Source organism: Pelobates fuscus, chromosome 10 (assembly GCF_036172605.1).
Source record: "Pelobates fuscus isolate aPelFus1 chromosome 10, aPelFus1.pri, whole genome shotgun sequence".
Classification (NCBI taxonomy): Eukaryota; Metazoa; Chordata; class Amphibia; order Anura; family Pelobatidae; genus Pelobates; species Pelobates fuscus.
In genome coordinates, this window is record NC_086326.1 from 76,050,497 (window position 1) to 76,073,133 (window position 22,637).

Below are 22,637 nucleotides of genomic sequence, written 5' to 3' on the forward strand. Positions count from 1 at the left end.
TTATAGATCTGTCTATCTTTCTCACTTTTTTTTTTTTTTTTTTAATAATTACTAAATTACAATTTTTTGTTTTTTACTATTTTGGCTAGTTCTGTGGAGTACCACAGTAGTTTCTTACATTTTTTGCTTTTACTGACAAGCCTAATGCAATTTTCTGTAGCCTTCAGTAGTACAACTTTTAAATAATCCAATTTCTCTTGGACTCCATTTAACCTGCTCCAGTCTGATAATGACTCCTTTACACAGTGAGATGTTCTTGCCGATTGCTGCATATATAGAACTTTGTCCCACAACTGAACATTATAAATGAACTTGGCTATGAGACACAGCCCAATCATCATAGTGCTCTAATGCTTACTATTAACACCTGCAATTTAACCCATTAAATTATGGATGCACTTGCATGCTGAAAAAAAGATCTTGCATACATATGTTTGATCTTGTATACATATGTTGTTACACGTTACTTACAGGTGAACCTGCTTGTCCTGTTTCCCCCTTGTCACCTTTAAACCCCCTCTGGCCAACATCTCCCTTTGGTCCTGGAAGTCCACTTTGCCCGGGAGGTCCTGGTGGACCAGGAGGTCCAGATTCACCTGGTTTCCCTCTGGGCCCCTAAAGCACAAAATTCAAATATAAATGGAAAAAAAGAAATCTCTGTGATAATCCATACAATTTGATAGTTATTTAAAACAGAAAAAAAACACAAATATATATTTTCTCTACTAATCTGTGATACTATAGATTTAAAAAACCAACAAAACAGTATTTGCACATATATAAATAAACTCAACACATGTATGCAAACAAACAACAGTTTAGATTCAAGTTTGATCAAACAGCATAATTTCACTATTTTCCAACAACTAAAGCACTCTGATGGCAATTTTGATACAGGTCTGCATGAAATATATAAAGAATAAATATCCTAAAAATAACACTAACTCTGCTCATCATAGTTATACTAATTTACATGAATACCTTAACGAGTATTAAGTGAATGTGATCAGGGTTAAATCCTGTGTTAATGACCCCAGACTTGCCTAGGAGCTGTGTGCAGAGCAGTATAAAAATTGGGAATTTAAATTCCCATCTTGAGAGTCTAGGGTCAGTAGGGTTAAATGCCATTCTTGCAATTATGTTAAACATAACCCCTTTATTCCCCCCCCTATTAAAGCTTGGAAACTTAGTTGACTCCAACTTCACTGGCAATATCTGAGAATTCTCTCACTCCTTTCAAACTTTCAAACACAACAAACAAACTACTAAAGCTCTCCAGTTCCCCTCTACTAAGATATTCATCAGTGGATAGCACTGGATGCCTACTTAGCAACTTACAGCACCAAATTAATTTTAGGTTGATCATTAAGCATCTTTAAATACATCCAAAGGATATACACCATATTTTACACTCTTAAGTAGAAATAAAGACTAAATTGTATAATTTACACAGACCACAAGGAACTCAAATTGCCGGTACTTCCCTGAATACAGAAATGCCAGATTACTTCTCCTCTTCGCTACATCTAAATAAAATAAATCTAGAACACTGCATATGAACTCATCCCGAGGACACATAAATTTCAAATATAAAGAAAGAACCGGACCATCTTCCAGCCTTGTAATACTCTTTTTCCATATATCAACACAATGGAAGGCAACCTCCCTTTTCAGAAAGTTAAAAACCAAAGACCATTTGCCCCTTATCTATTTCTGTTTTTCCTCACCAGCAAATATTTTTTATAGTTACTCAAAAGCAGCATGTTTATCTTCTAAGTAACATCTTAGATGTTGTAGTATATAAAAAGTTAGTAATGAGCAAGATAATAGTTGCAACATGTGAAATATATTGTGAAAAAACATTAATTCACTCGAAAAGTGATATTGATGGCTAACACATGTGTAAATATTTATACAGACAAAAAATAAGGAATATATGATAACGGGTCATAGAAATATGCAGAGCTATAATACAATGTGTTACATACGAGCAGCTCATACTTTATCTGCCTCCTATGACATCATATTCATGTTGGGAACATAATTAGACGTGTATGCATTATTAAGAAGTATCAAAGTGTGATAACAGAGGCAAATCTCATTTGAAAATGAATACACTTTTAGTTTTAATTCCATACATTCGTTAGAAAAGATAAATGAATGAAAGATGATTTCCTACGGATGTTAATTATCTTTTAAAGACTGTATAACCTTTATGAATATAAACCACTTTTATAGAAATAATAATATAGATCAGTAAGGCAATTCAACCTTTTGCAATCAAAGAAGACAGCACAGGTTTGTTAGTAATATATGCCAAATAAATTTCCATTAATCGCAGAGAGATCTGTACAGAGAAGGTTTCATCAGTACCGTTTGAAGAGTGAGGAGCACTCAAAGAAAATGCTTATGAATATTTATGTTGAACTGGTTACTTTATTATCATGTACATTGTAGCTGAATAGAAATCTATTTATTATTCAGAAGGGTGGCTATGTGTACATATTAGACACACAGACTACTTCAGTTGGTTGGAAGTTCGCAAACATCCTCTAGATCCCTGTATTCTGTGTTTGTACCTTGTCACGCAAAGCAGCATTGATAGCATACACACTTACCTTATCACCATCGTGGCCGGGAGGACCGGGTAAGCCGATTTCACCCTGAAAATATAGCGTTCTGTGTGAAGTTTGTATAAAGCATATGAAGTTAACACAAAGCATCTGAGACGGGTTGGGGCAAAACTGGAAAATTGGTCAATAGCTACCACTAAGGATACATAAAAGTAGGATGAATAGCTGGGTTTCAGTATTAAAGGACCACTATAGTGCCAGGAAAACATACTCGTTTTCCTGGCACCATAGTGCCCTGAGGGTGCCCCCACCCTCAGGGACCCCCTCCCGCCGGGCTGGATGGTGAGGAAGGAGTTAAAACTTACCTTTATTCCAGAGTCGGGCGGGGAGCTCTCCTCCTCCTCTCCGCCTCCGATCCTCCCTTTCGGCTGAATGCGCATGCGCGACAAGAGTTACGCGTGCATTCAGCCGGTCTCATAGGAAAGCATTTACAATGCTTTCCTATGGACGCGTGCGTGCTCTCACTGTGATTTTCACAGTGAGAATCACGCAAGCGCCTCTAGCGGCTCTCAGTGAGACAGCCACTAGAGGATTTGGAGGCTGGATTAACCCTATTATAAACATAGCAGTTTCTCTGAAACTGCTATGTTTATGAAAAAAAAAAGGGTTAATCCTAGAGGGACCTGGCACCCAGACCACTTCATTAAGCTGAAGTGGTCTGGGTGCCTAGAGTGATCCTTTAAAATATTACAATCTTTATAAACCATTTCTTTAAAGAAAAAAATATATTTTCATTAAAGAGTAATACTCCAGAAGGAAAGAGTATATATCAAAAAAGTTGAATCAACCAAAGTTATGATAGTTTCACAAGGTTTTAATGGGACAGTCTAAATACCCAAACTACATAAGCTCAATAAAGTGGTCACATTGCCAGATTCCTTCCCTTCCTTTCCCTTCATTTTGGAGAAATGGCAATAGTTAAATTTTGCCCTAAACACACATCTAGTGTCTGTTACTGAAAGTCGTCATGCTCGGTGTCATCACACAGATCATGATGCAACTGAAAACTGTATTTACTGCCCCTCAAAGAGGAGCGTCCAACTGTCTGATAAATGCAATTGTCGTACATGCTCAGTAGGTCCCCAGTGCTTTTCTATGAGAAGACTTGGACTGGACCAGAGGTTATCAGTCAAGTTGATCTCAGGATGAGGAGCACTAGCCTGGCAGAGACTTCCCAGCTCTGGAAAAAGTTAAGTAAATATGGCTTTCTTTTTTGGAGGGGGCATAATCAAAAAGTCCCTAGGAACACATTAACATTAAATATAAACATGTTTATTTTTAATGCTAGAGTGTTTCTTTAACGCTAAGACCAATATCAATTGTAGAAAAAAGATTAGTGTAAATGTAATATTATTGCTTTTTCAGTAATGAAGAAAATCTCTAAAATGCATATGGCAACATTTGTATAATTTGAAAAAACTCTAGAACTATATAATGATATATCTACTCAGATATATTGTTCCTAATTTCTCTTGACAATGTAAACGCCAAATCCTCAAATTAAATCATGGAGTTTTTTTCAGACATTTCTGCAATAATATACTAATGTTTCTTTGTTATGCCGCATATTTTTTCAAGATAGTGTTTCGTTAGATGTCTCTAATGGAACCCACTTCTGTCCCATCCAATCTATATTTACTATAGAATTATGGAATTCTTTACTTACCTTTTGTCCTGGAGATCCTGATGGACCTGGTGGACCTGGGACACCAGGAGGACCCTACAAAAATAACATAATGAATGTCAAATGTTTTATATTATACTTACACAATAAATCACTGCAACAATTAAACAATATAGAACAATTTTAAAATGATTACATGGAGTGGGTGGTTTTGGATAGTTTATACTGTGCTATAAATCATGTTATCCTATTAATCAAACATTTACTAAGTTCTAGAAACTTTGGAGAACTTGTGATTAGTTTTAGAAATGTGTGCGTGATAAAGCAAGAGTGATTGAGAGACAGAGAGAGAGAGGATACATAACAATAAAGAAAGCTTCTAGTAATGCCATCACAGAGTTCTGGAGACATCATAATAAACAACAATATTGAAGATTGAGTGGTTTATACAAATCTACAGAACCCTGAGTTGACATGTTAGGGTTGATTGATATGGTTCTTTTAGGCTTCAAGAAGCAGCAGGACTACATTATTAAGTATGCCTGAAATTAGTATGAGTGTATGAATTAACTATAAAAATACATGTGTGTATGAATTAACTATAAAAACATGTGTGCGTGGACGGGATGGCTATCATAATTAGAGAAGCATCACCCAGGTAGATCGTATGCTTCCCATAACAGATGGATTTTCAGTGACTTATTGGAGAAGGCTTGGGGGATGTCTATTAGGATGATGTATGGTGTTGCATTAGAATGCAGGGGCCCTCATCTACAGATGAGAATTAGCAACATGGGAAGGAACTCAGGACAAGAGCAGGGCACTCGCAAGTGTGTGTTTGTTGATTAAAGAGGAGATGTAATGATGAGTGGAATCTCTAAGTTAGTGTGAGAAGTTTGAATTGGATTCTGAAGAGTATGGGAGGTGGGAGTTAGGTATGAGAGTAACCTGACAGTAGCAATCATTACAAGCTAAACTGGGGCAAATTAGGTATTTTAGGAGTGAGTCAAATATTCAAATAATCAAAACAGGAAATGATAATACACTAAATAAGTAATAATAATAATAATAATACATTTTGCTTTAGATAAATAGTAATACACATGTATGCCATGAGCAGGCCTTGGGTTATAATCTTACAGGGAGACAGTGATGAAGTTGAACCATTTTTCAAATAAGAGGTTGCAGCCTATTTTGTGTGAAAAATGCAATATATGGATAGTAATTAGTATTGCTTTACCTGCCTGAGTAGATTAACATTAAATGCTCAATTTTATCCTTTACAAACATTTTAATTTGATCTGGGACTGTGATACGTGGCGGCATTTAGTTCAATATAAATTCTCCAGGCATGTAACAATGTGTCAGCACTCAGTTTAAATATCTTTTGTAATTACTTGTACAACCTGGAAATGTCTCTATATCTATGTAACAAAAACCAACAGTAAACTAAATATTATATTCCAGTTTTACTCTGGTCAGTGTGTGGCTATTAAGGATATCATTTTATTTAGCATAATTTTAGCAACTGGTTTTGAACGTAACAATGTTTTATTTTATTTTTCTTACTTTCTTCACTTTTATTCTCTGTCATCAGGTAGCTTGGTGAAAGCAATGAAGAAAAACTCCAAGTACCATAACCACCATAGCTCACTGTTGTGGTTATTGTGCCAAGACTGCACTGATACCCCCATTGTAAGAAGTCAAACCAGTTTGACTTCTTACCTGTGTTGTGTCGAGCACTGCAGCCCACCACCACTGCCATCATTAGAGACCCGGACCTTCCTAATAAGGACCTTCTGTTAGTTTTCCTGAGCGAAGTCCTACTACGCAAGGTTAGCTCAATCATAAGATTAAATCATTTGAAAAGCTTACCCAACAATATTAAATAGAGGTCTTAGTGTGTTAGTGTGTTAATGGACATTTCATTGTCCTAAACATTACTTATGTATTTCTCGTTTTATCTCTTTCTGCTATCAAAATTTGCCAAGCGATATAAATAGTTAAAAATCAAAAATTTCAAATTGAAACTGAAAACTTAATTCAATTAATCTAAATATCTGAAAAAAAATTCAGTCTGTATAGAAAAAGTGCATGTGGGTACAGCAATGTCTGCTAGGAAAAAGTATTTAAAAAAAGTTTCTCACCAGAGCCAAGGTTCGAATCTCCTGTAAATACAAAAATGCATATTATATTCAACTTGAGTTTTAGACAGTTATAATATATATATATATATATATATATATATATATATATATTTCAAAAAAACAAGATAAATACATATAATCACAAAAAACACAACTATTTATTTAAATCAGCATAAAATGTTACTTATTCATTCATGGGGGTCACGTATACGATTATGAGGGTTCTAGAAACTAAAAATATGAAGAATTGTTTTTAAAATTCTCTCTCTCTCTCTCTCTCTCTCTCTCTATATATATATATATATATATATATATATATATATATATATATATATATAAATATATATGAAACACACGAGTCTTTGTCATCATTGAATTTTGTTCTGGTGCTATGGTGCTGGGAATCGGCAGACTGCCTGCACCAATAAGTTATCAGCTGCCATCCTGTACGTTTCTATGCATTTAGAGCCGTCAGCTGATCGATATCTGCTAAATTAGATTGTATTGCATTTGGTAGGTCTCTGTACGTGGATTTATCCAGAAAACATTTGGGGAAAAGAGAGAGATTTTCTTCGTTCAAGAGTTGCAGCAGTAAGACATTAACGTCAGAGAAATATCGAGCAGACGGTATTTGTCTTGCAGGCAACAAGGAAAGAGAACTTTATTGCATTTCTAACATCCATAATTTTCTAGCCAGTCATCTTATATCTTAACTCATTCTCCGCTAAAATGCTGAGTTCAGTTTGTTTCTTACTGCTCTGCATCAAATACCCTGACAAAGAATAGATTTATTTAATAGTGTTGAGTCGTGATGAATGGACACTAGCATTGCACAATGTAATGCCAAAACTATTAGGTGCCAACATGTAACAAACAAACTTGCCAAAATGTTCAGCCATATTAAAGTTATATTATGCACTCCCTGGTCATTCCTGGTGAGTCCAGTGGCAGATTCAGAGCCTGATCTCGGGAGGGCACTTGTACATTATTTAAAGAAATAATCCAGACACAATAACCACTACAGCTCAGTGTAGTGGTTATAGTGTCAATAGTGCCGGGACCTCCTCCCAGAGTAAGTAGTCAAACCGTTTAAGAACAGTTTGACAACTTACCTGAGGTCTGCTGGGAAATGGGGATGTAGTAGGGTATAGGAGCAGTGGTGTGTGTGAGTGGTGCAATGTGTAAGGGGTGCAGTGTGTGTGTGAGGGGGACAGTGTGTGAGCAGTGTGTATGTGTGTGAAGGTTGTAGTGTGTGAGTGAGGGCGGCAGAGTATGTCAGGGATGCAGTGTATGTGTGGGACAGTTTGTGTGTGTAACAGTTGTATGTGTGTGTAACAGTTGCAGTGTGTGTGTGTGTATTGCAGTGTGGGCAATGTGTGTGTATGGGGCGGCAGTGTATGGGGGCAGTGTGTGTGTGTATGGGGGTAGTGTATGTGTGTATTGTGTGTGTGTATGGGGGAGAAGTATGTGTGTATGGGGGGCAGTATGTGTGTATGGGGGGCAGTGTGTGTGTATGGGGGGCAGTGTGTGTGTATGGGGGGCAGTATGTGTGTATGGGGGCAGTATGGGGGCAGTGTGTGTGTATGGGGGCAGTGTGTGTGTATGGGGGCAGTATGGGGGCAGTGTGTGTGTATGGGGGCAGTGTGTGTGTATGGGGGCAGTGTGTGTGTATGGGGCAGTATGTGTGTATGGGGGCAGTATGTGTATGGGGCAGTGTGTGTATGGGGGGCAGTGTGTGTGTATGGGGGGCAGTGTGTGTGTATGGGGGCAGTATGGGGGGCAGTGTGTGTGTATGGGGGCAGTATGTGTGTAAGGGGGCAGTGTGTGTGTATGGGGAGCAGTGTGTGTGTATGGGGAGTAGTGTGTATGTATGGGGGCAGTGTGTGTGTATGGGACAGTATGTGTATGGGGGGCAGTGTGTGTGTATGGGGGCAGTGTGTGTGTAGGGGGGCAGTGTGTGTATGGGGGGCAGTTTGTGTGTATGGGGGACAGTGTGTGTGTGTGGGGAGCAGTGTATGTGTATAGTGGGCAGTATGTGTGTATGGGGGGCAGTATGGGGCAGTGTGTGTATGGGGGGCAGTGTGTGTGTATGGGGGGCAATTTGTGTGTATGGGGGGCAGTATGTGTGTATGGGGGGAGTGTGTGTGTATGGGGGCAGTGTGTGTGTATGGGGGGCAGTGTGTGTGTATGGGGGGCAGTGTGCATATGGGGGGCAGTATGTGTGTATGGGGGGCAGTATGTGTATGGGGGGCAGTGTGTGTGTGTATGGGGGCAGTATGGGGGCTGTGTGTGTGTATGGGGGCAGTATGGGGGGCAGTGTGGGGGGCAGTGTGTGTATGGGGGGCAGTGTGTGTGTATGGGGGCAGTATGGGGGGCAGTATGTGTGTATGGGGGGGGCAGTATGTGTATGGGGGGCAGTGTGTGTGTATGAGGGCAGTATGGGGGCAGTATGTGTATGGGGGCAGTGTGTGTATGGGGGCAGTGTGTGTGTATGAGGACAGTATGGGGGGCAGTGTGTGTGTATGGGGGCAGTATGGGGGGCAATGTGTGTATGGGGGGGCAGTATGTGTATGGGGGCAGTGTGTGTGTATGGGGGCAGTATGTGTATGGGGGCAGTATGTGTATGGGGGCAGTATGGGGGTCAGTGTGTGTGTATGGGGGCAGTATGGGGGACAATGTGTGTGTATGGGGGCAGTAGGGGGGGCAGTGTGTGTGTAGAGTGTGTGTGATAAGGGTAGGGGGGCTTTTTTAATTATAATATATATATATTTTTTTAATTTTTATTTAATTAAAATAAATATTGATGTCCCCCCTCCCTTCTTACCTTTACTGGGAGGAGGGACATTTCTTGATTCCTGGTGGTCCCAGTGGGATTCCCTGGTGGTCCGGTGGGGGATTCATTGGTGGTCCCAGTGTGGAGTGAACCCTAGCCCGCGCTCCAGGGCTAGAGTTCACTCTCGCGAGATTTGGAGCGGTGCCGTGGTTACCATGGCAACGCTCCAAGCTTGTGAGATGAGGACCCGGAGGAGCTGCAGGCAGAGCTCCCGGGTCCTCTCTCTGTCCCTCCCTACCTGCTGGCTGTCAGCATAGTGCCTGCGGACTGGGGAGGGAGATCTCTGATCTCCCCTCCGGTCCACAGGCACATTGCATGTGCTGGCAGGGGAGAGGGAGACCGTCAGTTTTATCGGGGGGGGGGGCAATTGCCCTGCTGCCCCCCCTGGATCCGCCACTGGGTGAGTGTGTCATTAGATTTAGTATTGAAAGCTCAGAGTGAACTCCTACTGGCTGTCCAATAGCTTCTTTATTATGCCACAAAAAAACAACATTTTGTTTGACTCCGTGTGTGTCTTTCTCTTAAGGTCATAAAATTCCTTCTACATAGTGGTTTAGTAAAGGAATCATTAGCGGTAATGAGTGCTCCATTATTTATAGAATTATTTCAACCAGAAGCATGAAAATCATGACTCCAAGTCATATTCTCCAGATGTTAAGTAACATGTGTGTGGGTATGTGTGTGGGTGGTGTGAAGTACATATTGTATGTGCAGCTTCATATTGTCATTTTACCATTCTTGTGCCTTTTTGTTTCTCTAAGCATTATTTCATTAAAATGTCTCTATATCTTACCTATGCCAAGAAACATTCTATCACAACATTATTTAATAAATCACAAGCACAGGATGAAGGGAAACCAGTCCATTAAAAGTATGTACTGCCTCAAATTAATAGTTTCAGAGAGGAGAAATAATTTTTTTAAAGAATAGGTGAGGATATTAGACAGGAGAAAGAATTTCAGTGACTATAAGTTACATATGGAAAAGGTAATCCCAGAGATGGTTAAAAGGACCCACTTAGCACCATTTGCCCCTATCCCGCATGCTACAGCCCCTTTCTTTCTACTATAGTCTAGTCCCCCCTGTCCACACTACATCCACTATCCCCCTCAGCACACACTAGAGCCCCTATTTGCATGCACACACACATATTACACTGCAAACAACACCACATACATCCCACAACCACAAAGCAGCATCTTCCCCTCGCAACCCTAAAAGGCAACTTTCCCCACATACACACAAACAGCATGCCCAGAAACAATGCAACACAACAAGCAGCATCTGGACAAACCTTGCATTAACGTATCCAATTGTGTACACCAACATTTTGTAGAAACTGCAGTTTTTACATTGCTGGGTAAACACACGTTTAGTGCCTGTCTTGCTGACAGCCACCAGATGAGCTTCCTCTGCAACAACCGAGTTTCACTCAATAATTTAATGTTAAATAGTAGGATGCAAAGCCTCTTTGAAGTCTGTGGGTGCCAGGCAGTCAGTGGTTAACACTCCACCTTTAAAGGGACACCTCACTGCCCAAATACAAACCAAATAAATAAATACATTACTATTTAGTAGATATACCACAAATTAAAACATGCATGAATTTAATTATGCATTTATTATTGAAAATATATTTAACCAGATTGAAAAGCTGCCTCTTGTCTGCTGTCTTTACAAGCCCTTCCCTCTTTCTCTAGCCCAGACTTTCTGTGGCTGTCCAATCACAGACTTCCCAATGCCGCTCAATGAGAAGTCTTTGCAAGGCAGATGTTTTGAGAAATTGCTGCCTCTTGAGCTTAGCTCCACTGAGCTAAACAAACCAGGATATTTTAAGACATCCACAGGTCCCTCAAAGAACAGTGCCGTCTGCTGGTGCCCTGGTTACCCTGCCCATACAGCAAGCCTGGTTTTGGGTACTTGGAAGTTAGGCCTCAACCATAATCAATTTGAAGGTATGCTTTCTCAGCCTACCTGTAGTGCCTCGTTGAGGTTTCCATTATATTCTATCGTTTCAGACTTCCCCGGTTCTCCTTTAGGACCCTGTGAAAACACATAAATTATGGTAAGTATACCGCAAGGGGCATGCAAGGGGCATGCTAGTTTAAAAAAATCTACTCTATTTACATTTTTAAAGAACATCTATTTTCTTTGACATCAAACAATTAAATGGAAATATGTTACAACGAATGAGTTTTATTGCAAAAAGTAGTTGTGTTTGGTGTTGTGACAGTCCACCTGGTATAACTAGTCTTTCACATACTTTGGGCAAAACCTCTACATTAAAGGTGATTAAGGGGATAGCATAGGTATAGAGTTCTATTACTCATGCATTCTCAACTTAATATGCATTTTAGTGGTTATTTTAGGTCAAAATGACAATAAAAATAAAACTTATAAACTATAATCTCCAACAAAATTTTATTTTCATTTTCTAACTACTCCAGTCACATTGTTCTAAGCCTACTTTTTAACTAGGGGGTATATAGAATAAGTAAAAAAATATATCTCTTTTTTACCTTGTTAAACAGTTTCTTGAAAATTGCTGCAGAATTGTCTTAATGAGATAACGGTTTCTGAGAAAAACTTCTCATTCTTAACAAATTATATTAAATACTGATATACAATACTCATGCTGTAGAACTCACTCTTGGTCCAGAAGGTCCTTGGTCTCCCTTTGCTCCTATCGCCCCCTATAAATATAAAAAGCTAAATTTAAAGGGTATACTGGTACTTACTAAAATATTATATGCATATTTATATTTATAAAATACATTTTACCATTATTGTACTCTAATATAAAATGACGGTATGCTCCCTGACAATGGGTAACACTTTATCTACAAGTGTAAAAAAAAATAAAAAAAAGCAGTGTCCTTCACCAGGTCTGTTATTTAAAAAAATAAATAAATAAAAGCACTACAAAGTGTCTTGGAGGGTAACTTTGCCAACAAATCTCGCATCTGGCCTTGACCCACCAACAGTGAGTATCCATTTTTTCTTTATTAGGGAGAGGGGCTAGTGACAAGTTTATTTGTATTTAGCAGCATCTGTGCTAGGCACATGTAAAGTAAATTCAGCCATGTTTACCAACAATTATAAAAACATGGTTAAATATATAACCCCTGGTGCCTTTTAGAAGAAAGAGACAAGAAAAAAAAATACAAGATAAAATAAACTGGACTCCACACTACAGAGAAAAAGCAAAAACAATTTGTCACTTATACACAATCAAGTTACACTGTATGGCCTATTAACCATTTGAAAGTCTTAAAAGATATGGACCTATGGTTTGAAGACAACTCATGGCCAAGATACTGAAAACATGACACATATTATACATGATACTTTAAAGATGGGGTACATTGACGTTGTGGCAGGCTTATGCAATGTATGATCATATAATGTAACTAAATCCCCATTTTTTTTGCCTAGATTAGGTGTTTTTAAAAAAAACTTTTACAAACTAATAAAATCTGTCAACATTGAAGTTGCTGTTTAGTAGATAGGAGAGTGCGCTGGATCTTGTGTATTTATTATATATATATATATATATACATATATAATATATATATATATATATATATATATATATATATATATATATATATATATATATATATATAAAATAATGACAACGATAAAAAATTAATCATGTAGGAGCATAAAAAGTTACAATATTTAAAATAAAGAAGCATAAATACCTTATCACCCTGCTGTCCTGGAATTCCAGGATGGCCAATAACACCAGCTTCTCCCTACATCGGAAAAAAATAATTATTAGCCTTTCAAGTCACTATCAGAAAAGTATATAAAAATAACAATTTAAAAAAAAAAAGTAAAACCTATAATGCAAGGCAGACCATGCAAAACTATATAAAGGAATTTGGGTAGAAGTGTGCAAATTAAGTTTTGTATTATTACACTCTGAAATATTTTACAAACCCCATATACTAGTCCGTTTAGATTACATTCTAGTGACAACAAAATTTGAATTGGAATGTACTTGTTTTTTTGTGTGTACTGTGTCAATAAATTGTAAAGAAAAATGAAACAAGAGTAGTATGTTTTTAAAATATTTATTAAAGGGACACTATAGTCACCAGAACAACTACAGCTTATTGAATTTGTTCTGGTGTGTAGAATCATTACCTTCAGGCTTTTTGCTGTAAACATTGTCTTTCAGAGAAAATGCAATGTTTACATTACAGCCTAGTGATAACTTCACTGGCCACTCTTCAGATGGCTCTTAGAGATCCTTCCTGGGTCATGGCTGCCTAAAATGCATCCAAACATTCAGTGTCTCATCCCTCTGCATGCAGACACTGAACTTTCCTCATAGAGATTCATTGATTCAATTCTTCTCTATGAGGAGATGCTTATTGGCCAGGGCTGTGTTTGAATCATGCTGGCTCTGCCCCTGATCTGCCTCTTTGTCAGTCTCAGCCAATCCTATGGGGAAGCATTGTGATTGGATCAGGCTACCACTTCGGATGAGGTCACCAGACAGCTTGTTTTTTGAGGCACACAGCATGCAGATGTACAGTAAGATGAATACAGTAAGATGTTGCTATATTTATGGAGGCATGAGGGGCCCAGGGGGGCTAGATGGTGGTGTTAACACTATAGGGTCAGGAATACATGTTTGTGTTCCTGACCCTATAGTGATCCTTTAAGTATTAAAAAGATCGGAAAAATATATTAACCTGTAATAATATGTAGGCATGTGCATGGGGAAATGTTTCGGTTCGGTTCGGCATTCCGAAATTCGGGATTTTCGCAATTTGGGACATCGGCAATTTGGCACTTCAACACTTCAGAACTTCGGCACTTTGGAACTTCGGCAACTTCGGAACTTCAGCACTTCGGCACTTCTATTGCAGCCGCTTAGTAGATAACTCCCTAATTCCCACGGTATTAGGGAGTTATCTACCAAAAGGCTGAAAGACCTAAATTGGTCTTTCAGCCAAATTTACTAATACTAAGTAAAAATTACTTAGTATTAGTAAATTTTGCCCCTACTCGCTACACCGCGAGTAGGGGCATGTCTAGTAAACAGTGAGCAGCCTGTGGCTGCTCACTGTTTAAAAAAACAGCGGGTAGGTGGGTGGGGGCCCTAAAGTAAAAAGATGGCGGGTACCTATTGTCCTCCCCCCTTTGGCCCCGGCCCCCACCCCTGGGCGGTGGGTGGGGGCTCTAAATACTAATAAGGGGGGGACCTAAGGTCCTCCCCCCTGGCCCCTACCCCTGAGCGGTGGGTGGGGGCCCTAAATACTAATAAGGGGGGACCTAACGTCCTCCCCCCTGCCCCCACCCCTGAGCGGCGGGTGGGGGCCCTAAATACTAAAAAGGGGGGACCTAATGTCCTGCTACCTGGCACCCACCCCTGAGCGGCAGGTGGGGGGCCCTAAAAAAATGTCCCCCCAGGTGACTAGGGGTCCCCAAACCCCTAGTCACCCCTCTCCCCCCCAAAAAAAATTCCCCCTACCTACTCCCCTCACCCTAAAAATAATGAGGGGGCCTTTAACTAAGAACCTGTAAAAAAAACAAAAAAAAAAAAAACTTACCATTCGATGTTTTCTTTCTTCTAAAATCTTCTTTTTTCAGCCCCAAAAAAGGCCAAACAAAAAACCATAATAACCGACGCACTAAAAAAAAAAAAAAAAAAAAAAAAAAATCCATCTTCACCCATGGAGGGCTCCGTGCAGAGACTGAACTCTACAGGGCGGGGAAAGGCTTATAAAGCCTTGCCCCACCCTGCAATTAGGCTCAGAGCACTCTAGTTGGTGGGTTTAAGCCATCCAATCAGAGTGCTCTGACAGGTAAATGAAGAGACTGACAGGTAAGTCTCTACATTTACCTGTCACAGAAATCTGATTGGTTGGTTTGAAATCCACCAATCAAAGTGCTCTGTGTCATTTTACACAGCGTGGGAAAGTTGTTTGAAATTTTCCCACGCTGTGTAATTTGACTCATAGCACTCTGATTGGTTACTTAATCCAATGCAATTTTTTTTTTTTTTTTAACAGTGAGCAGCCACAGGCTGCTTACTGTTTAATAGACATGCCCCTACTCGCGGTATAGCGAGTAGGGGCATCATTTACTAATACTAAGTAATCTTTACTTAGTATTAGTAAATTTGGCTGAAAGACCAATTTAGGTCTTTCAGCCTTTTAGTAGATAACTCCCTAATACCGTGGGAATTAGGGGGTTATCTACTTATTCATTCCTGTCATTACACTGACTGGCCAAGTAACTTACATTTTATATGAATGTATGTTACTTGATTGTTGTAAGTGTTGCAAATGCTTACAGGTGAATCCTGGATATGTTTGTATACTTTTTATTTAAAATTGTATACAGTGTAACATTCTTCTTCTTTCACTGGGTAAGTATATTAGTACTTAGGCAATACTGTGCTTCCGAACTTCGGCACTTCGACACTTTGGAAATTCGGTAATTTCGGAACTTCGGCACTTCGGAAGTACCCGAAATGTCCGAATTGCCCGAAATTTGTCCGAATTCATATTCAGATTGAAACGAATTGCACATGTCTAATAATATGTTTAATGCTCAACCTTGATAGAAACACTGGTATTCTTATGGTACATCACAATTTTTGGGAGAAAAAGATACAATTCTCCAAGTTCTCTTATTAGCTACAATGGATACACAACACACTGAAAACAATGACTTGCCTCAAACTGCATTGTGAATAAAAGTAGTACACATTGCAACAATATAAAGCAAAAGAAAGATTTCAATTTGTTAGGTGTTATTTTATCTTTTATGAAATGTAGTTTGGTTATTGTGTCATTTAAGGGTCACCTTAACAACTAAAAATATTTTGTAACAATAACAATCAATATACTGCAGTCTCAGATAAAGCTTTGACAAAGATACAATCATATCCCAAAACACTGCTTGGAAAGCACTGTTGGAAAAGGCTACACATATATCAAATCTGTGCAAGTTGAAAAGGTTTAAAGTCTAAAGTTGGCCGCGTTTTGTTCTACGACCTTTTTCCACCTTTTTGCGATATGATACAAGTAATGAAAAAAAAAAAGAAAAAAGTTTTCTTTGTGTTTTACAATACCCTAGTTTGTCATATTCCTGGTTTCAAAGAACAGTTACGTTCGTAGCAATGTCTTTAACAAAAGGTCTTTTACAACTTCCTAGTTCTTTGAATTCCGTCTAACAAGATTCTCCAAACTCATGATCAAAGAAGCTTTATCAGATGGAGAATGGTTTAGGTTATATATAACTTGCGTGAATTTTAAGTTCATACGTGGAAGCATTTTATCTGGGAAATAAAACAGGTAGATGAATAACAAATCAGAGGCATTCAACAGAACAGCAGCTAAATTCTTCTTTATACAGGAGTCAGGAATGAATTGTCCCTATGGTACCATAGGATGCGACAACGTAACTATCTTTTGTACAGTGCTGACTTAATATCATTTATGTATATCTCCAGTGAGAAACACATAGTGGGAAATTGATTCAGAACAAAGAAAAAATCAGATCCAAATAATACAAAAAGACTGATGTAACCTAGTATGAAACTCTCTCATAAGGTTTTACAATTCTGGCTGAATAAGCTGCACAGTGCTTACTTGGAACATTTCCTAAAAAATGTCTTGACAATACAGTTGGTTATTGGTTAAGTAGCCATTAAGGAGAACTGGCACTTTTTAGGAAGCTACACTACTGAATGAAAGATTGAAAATCCTCTTTTTTTAATGCAATAATATGTTTTCTTTTAAATGCATATTAACTATATATAACTGACACCCCAAGCCAGATCAGTCCTGGCACAACCAAGGCACAAACTGCAGGAGCGTTTACAAACATGTATTCCTGACCCTATAGGTAAAACCCACCATTTAGGTGGCTTGTCCCCACCCCCCTCTTAACCGCCTCAGAATTGGTTAAAACTCACCTTAATTCCAGTTCTCCACGGCGCTGGCCACTCCCCTTTGGCGACATCATCAATATGGCAGATTTTTAATCAATCCAATGCTTTCTCATCTGGAAAGCATTGGATTGGCTACAATCGACAAGGGGGTGGGACCAAATGCAGTTTTGGCCAATCAGCACCACCTCATAGAGATGCATTGAACCAATGCATCTTTATGCGAAAAATTCAACGTTTCCATGCAGAGCGTGGGGATGCTGAACGGCAGGGCTGCTTCCTGTGCAGCTCTGAGCCAGGAAGCCCCTCCAGTGGCCATCTGAGGAGTGGCCACTTGGAGGTGTCCCTAGGGGCAATGTAAACACTGCCTTTTCTCTGAAAAGGCAGTGTTTACATTAAAATGCCTGAAGGGAGCTATTATACTCACTAAAACAACTACATTAAGCTGTAGTTGTTCTGATGACTATAGTGTCCCTTTAACACTGTTAGCCATAGGCTGCAAAAAAAGTTGGAAACCTAGTGGTAATTTGCAGCCACTATAAGTTCCCTAGTGTTTAGAGCCACAGCTTATGGCAATGCTTTAATGACACTTTTTGTAAATATGTCCTATGTTTTTAAAAGTAGCAATTCCAAATCAAATTAACTTTTTATAAGATGACATCTAATATTATACATTTAAATGTGCAAATAAAACCAATGAGGTTAAAGTGTAAAGAATAATTCTGTTAATTCTTAGTTGAAAAGGTAGATCGAACTGCAGGGAAATTTGGTTGGTTTCATTGTGACTTCTCAACATTTAGAACTTTGCTCCCGAGTTCATATTCCCAGTGTTATATACCAATGTTTTAAAATGAACAGACACATACCTTTGGTCCTGGGGGTCCCGGTAAGCCTGGGTTTCCAGGTTCCCCTTTGACACCACCAAGAGAATTGCCAGTGTCTCCCTTTTCACCCTGCAAGTACAAATTATATATTGAAAGATATATAAAAATGAAAAATATCATATTCATATTATATGAAACTATTGGTAAACATGACAGACTGAGGCATAATATTCAGATCAGTGATAGCATTTGCCAAAGGTAAGGCAAAATAAATGAGGACATCAAAGACTGATCGCTTCTCCAAATTACCTACCATAGATGTTATATAAATGGACCTTTAAAGAACTTCAAATATAGATACGTAAAGATGTCGTTGATGACTTTTTTTAAAAACAGTTTTTAAGGCAGATGGCTAAAATTAGTCTATTCTTGTCTGGTCTGTTTTGGAATTCAAGCTATATTCTGATTGACTGAAAGCACAGAGCAGTTAATCAGGGGTCTGTGGGGTGCTTTATGTTTCTCGTACCCCTTCATGTAGCATATAAACACTGTTTTCTCTAAAATACAATATTTCTTACAGAATCTAAATAGAAAGCAGGCAAATAGAATAAATTCTATTTACATTAAGACATTACTGATCATTAAGGCATTACATAAAACAATTATGCTATAATTTGAATTAATACAGTTGAAATGATTAGTTGACATTACTAATCTGTAATACTAATTAAATGATGAATTAACATCAGACCAATCACTTTCTTGTTCTTCTAACTTTAAATTCTTTACTAATTCTTTACTAAAAACAGCTGCTTTTAAAATATGGCCAATCAAAGCAGGACAGAATTTTAAATTAGCTGCCATCTCCCATAGGCATTCCATTTCCCAGTCAGCCCACACACTGAGACAGCTGATGTCACTGGTATACTTTCAGTAAGGCAAATTAAACTTAATGCATATGTCCAAGATGAACCTGGTTAAGATCCCAGTGACATTAGCTATCTTGCAACATCTTCAACAGAGTCAGTGACGTACACACAATACATGGGGCCCCGGTGCGAAACTGATCCGTGCCCCCCCCCCTCTGATCCATGCCCTCCCCCCCGACACATACATACAGACATACATAAAGGCACACACACATACACACAGACACATACATACAGACACACACATACACCCCCCGACAGACACACACAGACACATACATACAGAGACACACACACAGACACATACATACAGAGACACACACACAGACACATACATACAGAGACACACATACACATACAGACAGACACACAGACATACACATACACATACAAAATGTTTAAGTCACCCTCCTGTTTCCTACCTTTTGCAGGAGGGTGACTTCCCTGGAGTCCAGTGTGGGCTCAGGCTGACGGGAGTCAGAGTTCCCACTCTGACTCCCTCCTCCTTCCTCCCGCGCGGCTCTGTCAGATAGCTGGGAGGAGTGACATGCAGTCACTTCCTCCCAGCTCTGTCTGATATCATCACAGGGGGCCCGGTCAGCACTGGGTGCGCTGTTAAAGCGCCCAGCGCTGACCGGGCCCCCTGACAATCCGTCTCCATTGGTTGGCCCTGACAGCATGGGCCACCCGATGGACCCCTTAGCATGTGGCCCCGGCGGTTTGCCACGCGGGCCGGGGCTGCAAAAGATGGTGGCAGCTGGTACCCGGTTGCTGGGGTCCGCAGGGCGGCCAGGACCCCTGACTTGACGGGCCCGGTCGCAGCTGCGACCCCTGGAACCGTAGTATGTACGCCGCTGAGCAGAGTGTTGTTTTGCATTATTACATGTGGGTGGAATATGGTGCAAGGGATCCCTGAACAGAGTTACAAAGAAGGCAACTTGAATTTTCAACATTGTATTTTCAACGGTATCTTCATATAGGTATAAAACTTAAAGGGACACTCCACTCCCCAAATACAAGGAAAAAACATACTGTTTAGTAGATATAAACCCAATGAAAACATGCATTCATTTAATTATGTATTTTTTAATTGTGGGTATATCTATAAACAGTTTGCAAAAGCTGCAGATCTCTTGTCTGCAGCCTTTGCAAGCCTTGCCCTTCAAACCTTGCCCAGTATTTCTGTGGCTGTCCAATCACAGACTTCCCAATGCAGCTCAATGAGAAGTCTTTGCAAGGCAGGTGCTTTGAGCAATTACTGCCTCTTGAGTGTAGCTCCACTGAGCTAACAAACCCAGGAACAAGACTGGCAGTCTGATTGACAGCTAGGGATATGTAAAAGGTTAATTGATAGAAGTGCCAATATGAATTTAAATCTGCATTTTTTGTAAAATGACAAATAGAGGACACACTCTTGACACATAAAGTACTTCAGCAAGCTGAAATGCTATAGGGGTCTGGAGTGTCTCTTTAAACATTAATTATAATTGTGTCTTGACACAAAAAAGAATGTTTAATCTGTGTATATTCTAAAAAAAATAATCTCATACATCTCTCATTTTTTTCCACATATCAAACATCATCCTTGAAGTTTATGAACAAAGAATTTTCCTTTGCAGAGCAAAAATTGCATGCTGCTAAAAATATCTGACTGGTCATCTCTTAGGTCTCCAAGCACAGCACGAGTTTATTCTACAGAAACTCTGCAATAACACTGCAGAAAATCTGCATAACCTGGAAAGACGAAACTCCCCAATATTTGCTATGTATTCACGTTATTTAGCATTTAATTGAAAAATGAATCGCTTAATAGGCCAATCCACATCCATTGAACACTTCGGCTTGCTTAAATGTTTTATAGGTGAGTATCTTATTTCAATAGCACTTTGTAAAAGTGCAGATTTCTATGAGAAATCGTTACTTTTACAATACATTTACGAAACATCCCATGGCTGTCATTCAAATAGGGAGATTTCTCCCTGCTTTCATTAGCTCTCCTGAGATTACAGCAGTGTAAGGTGTACCCTTCTTGATTGTGTCTGTCTACCCTCGCCTACCTCTTCTCAGACCTCAGATCAGAATGCTATGCAGTGTGTGTGTGTGCACGAGATGACGCAGTCACTCGGCAGACGCGTGCACATAATCAGGTACATGGAGGGAGGGCATCAGAGGCTTCTCAATGAGAAGTCTCTGATAGGCTATTTCCTCTGAGAAAAAGTGTAGAGCTTGCAAAGGCTACCGTTCATAAGAACTACAGCTTTTGTAAGCTCTTTTAAGACATACCCCTAATAAATACATGCATGAAAAGTGCATGCATGTATTCATTGTTGTATATCTACTAAGAAGTGATTTCTACTGGTTTGCCCACTTTTATTTAGACTAAAATATCCAAGATGTGAATACAATGGAATTTTTTTTTTTTTTGGCAATTCTGTTTTTAGTTCACTGCAATTCTGTCATTAACAAAAACTTTTAAACATATATTTTCCTGTTTCGAGGAAAGAAAACCAGTGCTAACTAGTGATGTCCCGAACGGGTTCCTGGCGAACATAGCTTGTATGCGTTCGCCACGGATGGCGAACATATGCGATGTTCGGTCCGCCCCCTATTCGTCATCATTGAGTAAACTTTGACCCTGTACCTCACAGTCAGCAGACACATTCCAGCCAATCAGCAGCAGACCCTCCCTCCCAGACTCTCCCACCTCCTAGACAGCATACAATTTAGATAAATTCTGAAGCTGCATTCTTTTTTTTGTAATTCTTTTTTTATTTATTTTTTAGACAGACGTGTGTTATATTTGAGCATGCTAGGCTGAACGTGCGTATATCATGGCTAGTTGCACTGAGGGTATGAGTATATAGCAGTACATTGTTGTGAAAGATGGCTGTCATGTTTAGGGTGTAGCTTGCACATTATCAACTGTGTATTTATATCAGCAGCTCCACCACTAGTTATAAATCAAGTGTGAGTCGCCCCATGAGATGAGACTAGTGAATAACATAATACATGAACGGTTAAGGTAAAGGCATGTAAGGAACTACGACAATAAACTCTTTAGGAGGTGAAATAATGACATGTTTAAACGCTTGCTACTTTACGATTAGTTCATGTGCAGAGAGCAGTTCATGTGATCAAAGGCATGGTGTGGAGGATCGGCTATTCTGGGACATGCTTGGCAGACTGCTGTTTACTGCTTGTGCTCATCCGATCCCTTCTGGGCGCCAGGTGCAGACCCTGGGAGTCCCTGATACCTGGAACAACAAAGGCAAGTCTCTGGCTGAGTGCCGGGTTCGCGGCTTGAGGTGGTGGAAGCTTGTTTTGTTGGGTGGTCGGATCTGTCCCGGTGGTGCTTCACGTCCGGTGCGGGATTGTGATGGCTTAAGGTGGAGGCGAGTGCTTGACGTGGGGCAGGCTCTGCATTTCTGTTTGTGCCTCCGGTCCCGTCTTCTACGCCTTTTGTGTTGGTGGATTTTAATGGGGACTGCTTTGCATAGCTTGTTGGGGCTTCCTGCTTGTTATTTGCTTCCAAAATTGATTAAAGAGTCTGTCCAGCTTAGACTCAATATCCTGCCATGCTTTGCTGGTACCAGGAGGACACGCGGCTGCCGCCATATTGGGAGAGTTGCAGATGAGTATGTCAGCCTGGGCGGCTGTGCTCTGTGCGTCTATTAGCTCCAGACAGCCTCTCAGGGGTGGACTGGGATAACCCCCACCGGTCCGAGGGGGGGG

At 39.7% G+C, this 22,637-nt stretch overlaps 1 protein-coding gene across 1 annotated transcript in view; it reads right to left on the reverse strand.

Annotated features, from left to right (window-relative positions):
• LOC134575865 (collagen alpha-1(XIII) chain-like) overlaps nucleotides 1-22,637 on the reverse strand; it is a 120,988-nt gene that overhangs the window by 50,443 nt on the left and 47,908 nt on the right. Inside the window, exons 11-18 of the mRNA XM_063435307.1 lie at nucleotides 18,019-18,105; nucleotides 12,942-12,995; nucleotides 11,886-11,930; nucleotides 11,212-11,280; nucleotides 6,405-6,425; nucleotides 4,300-4,353; nucleotides 2,619-2,663; nucleotides 472-615 (exon numbers count right to left, since the gene is read on the reverse strand). Of these exons, the coding sequence (XP_063291377.1) occupies nucleotides 472-615; nucleotides 2,619-2,663; nucleotides 4,300-4,353; nucleotides 6,405-6,425; nucleotides 11,212-11,280; nucleotides 11,886-11,930; nucleotides 12,942-12,995; nucleotides 18,019-18,105 (519 nt within the window). The remainder of the gene's footprint in view (nucleotides 1-471; nucleotides 616-2,618; nucleotides 2,664-4,299; nucleotides 4,354-6,404; nucleotides 6,426-11,211; nucleotides 11,281-11,885; nucleotides 11,931-12,941; nucleotides 12,996-18,018; nucleotides 18,106-22,637) is intronic.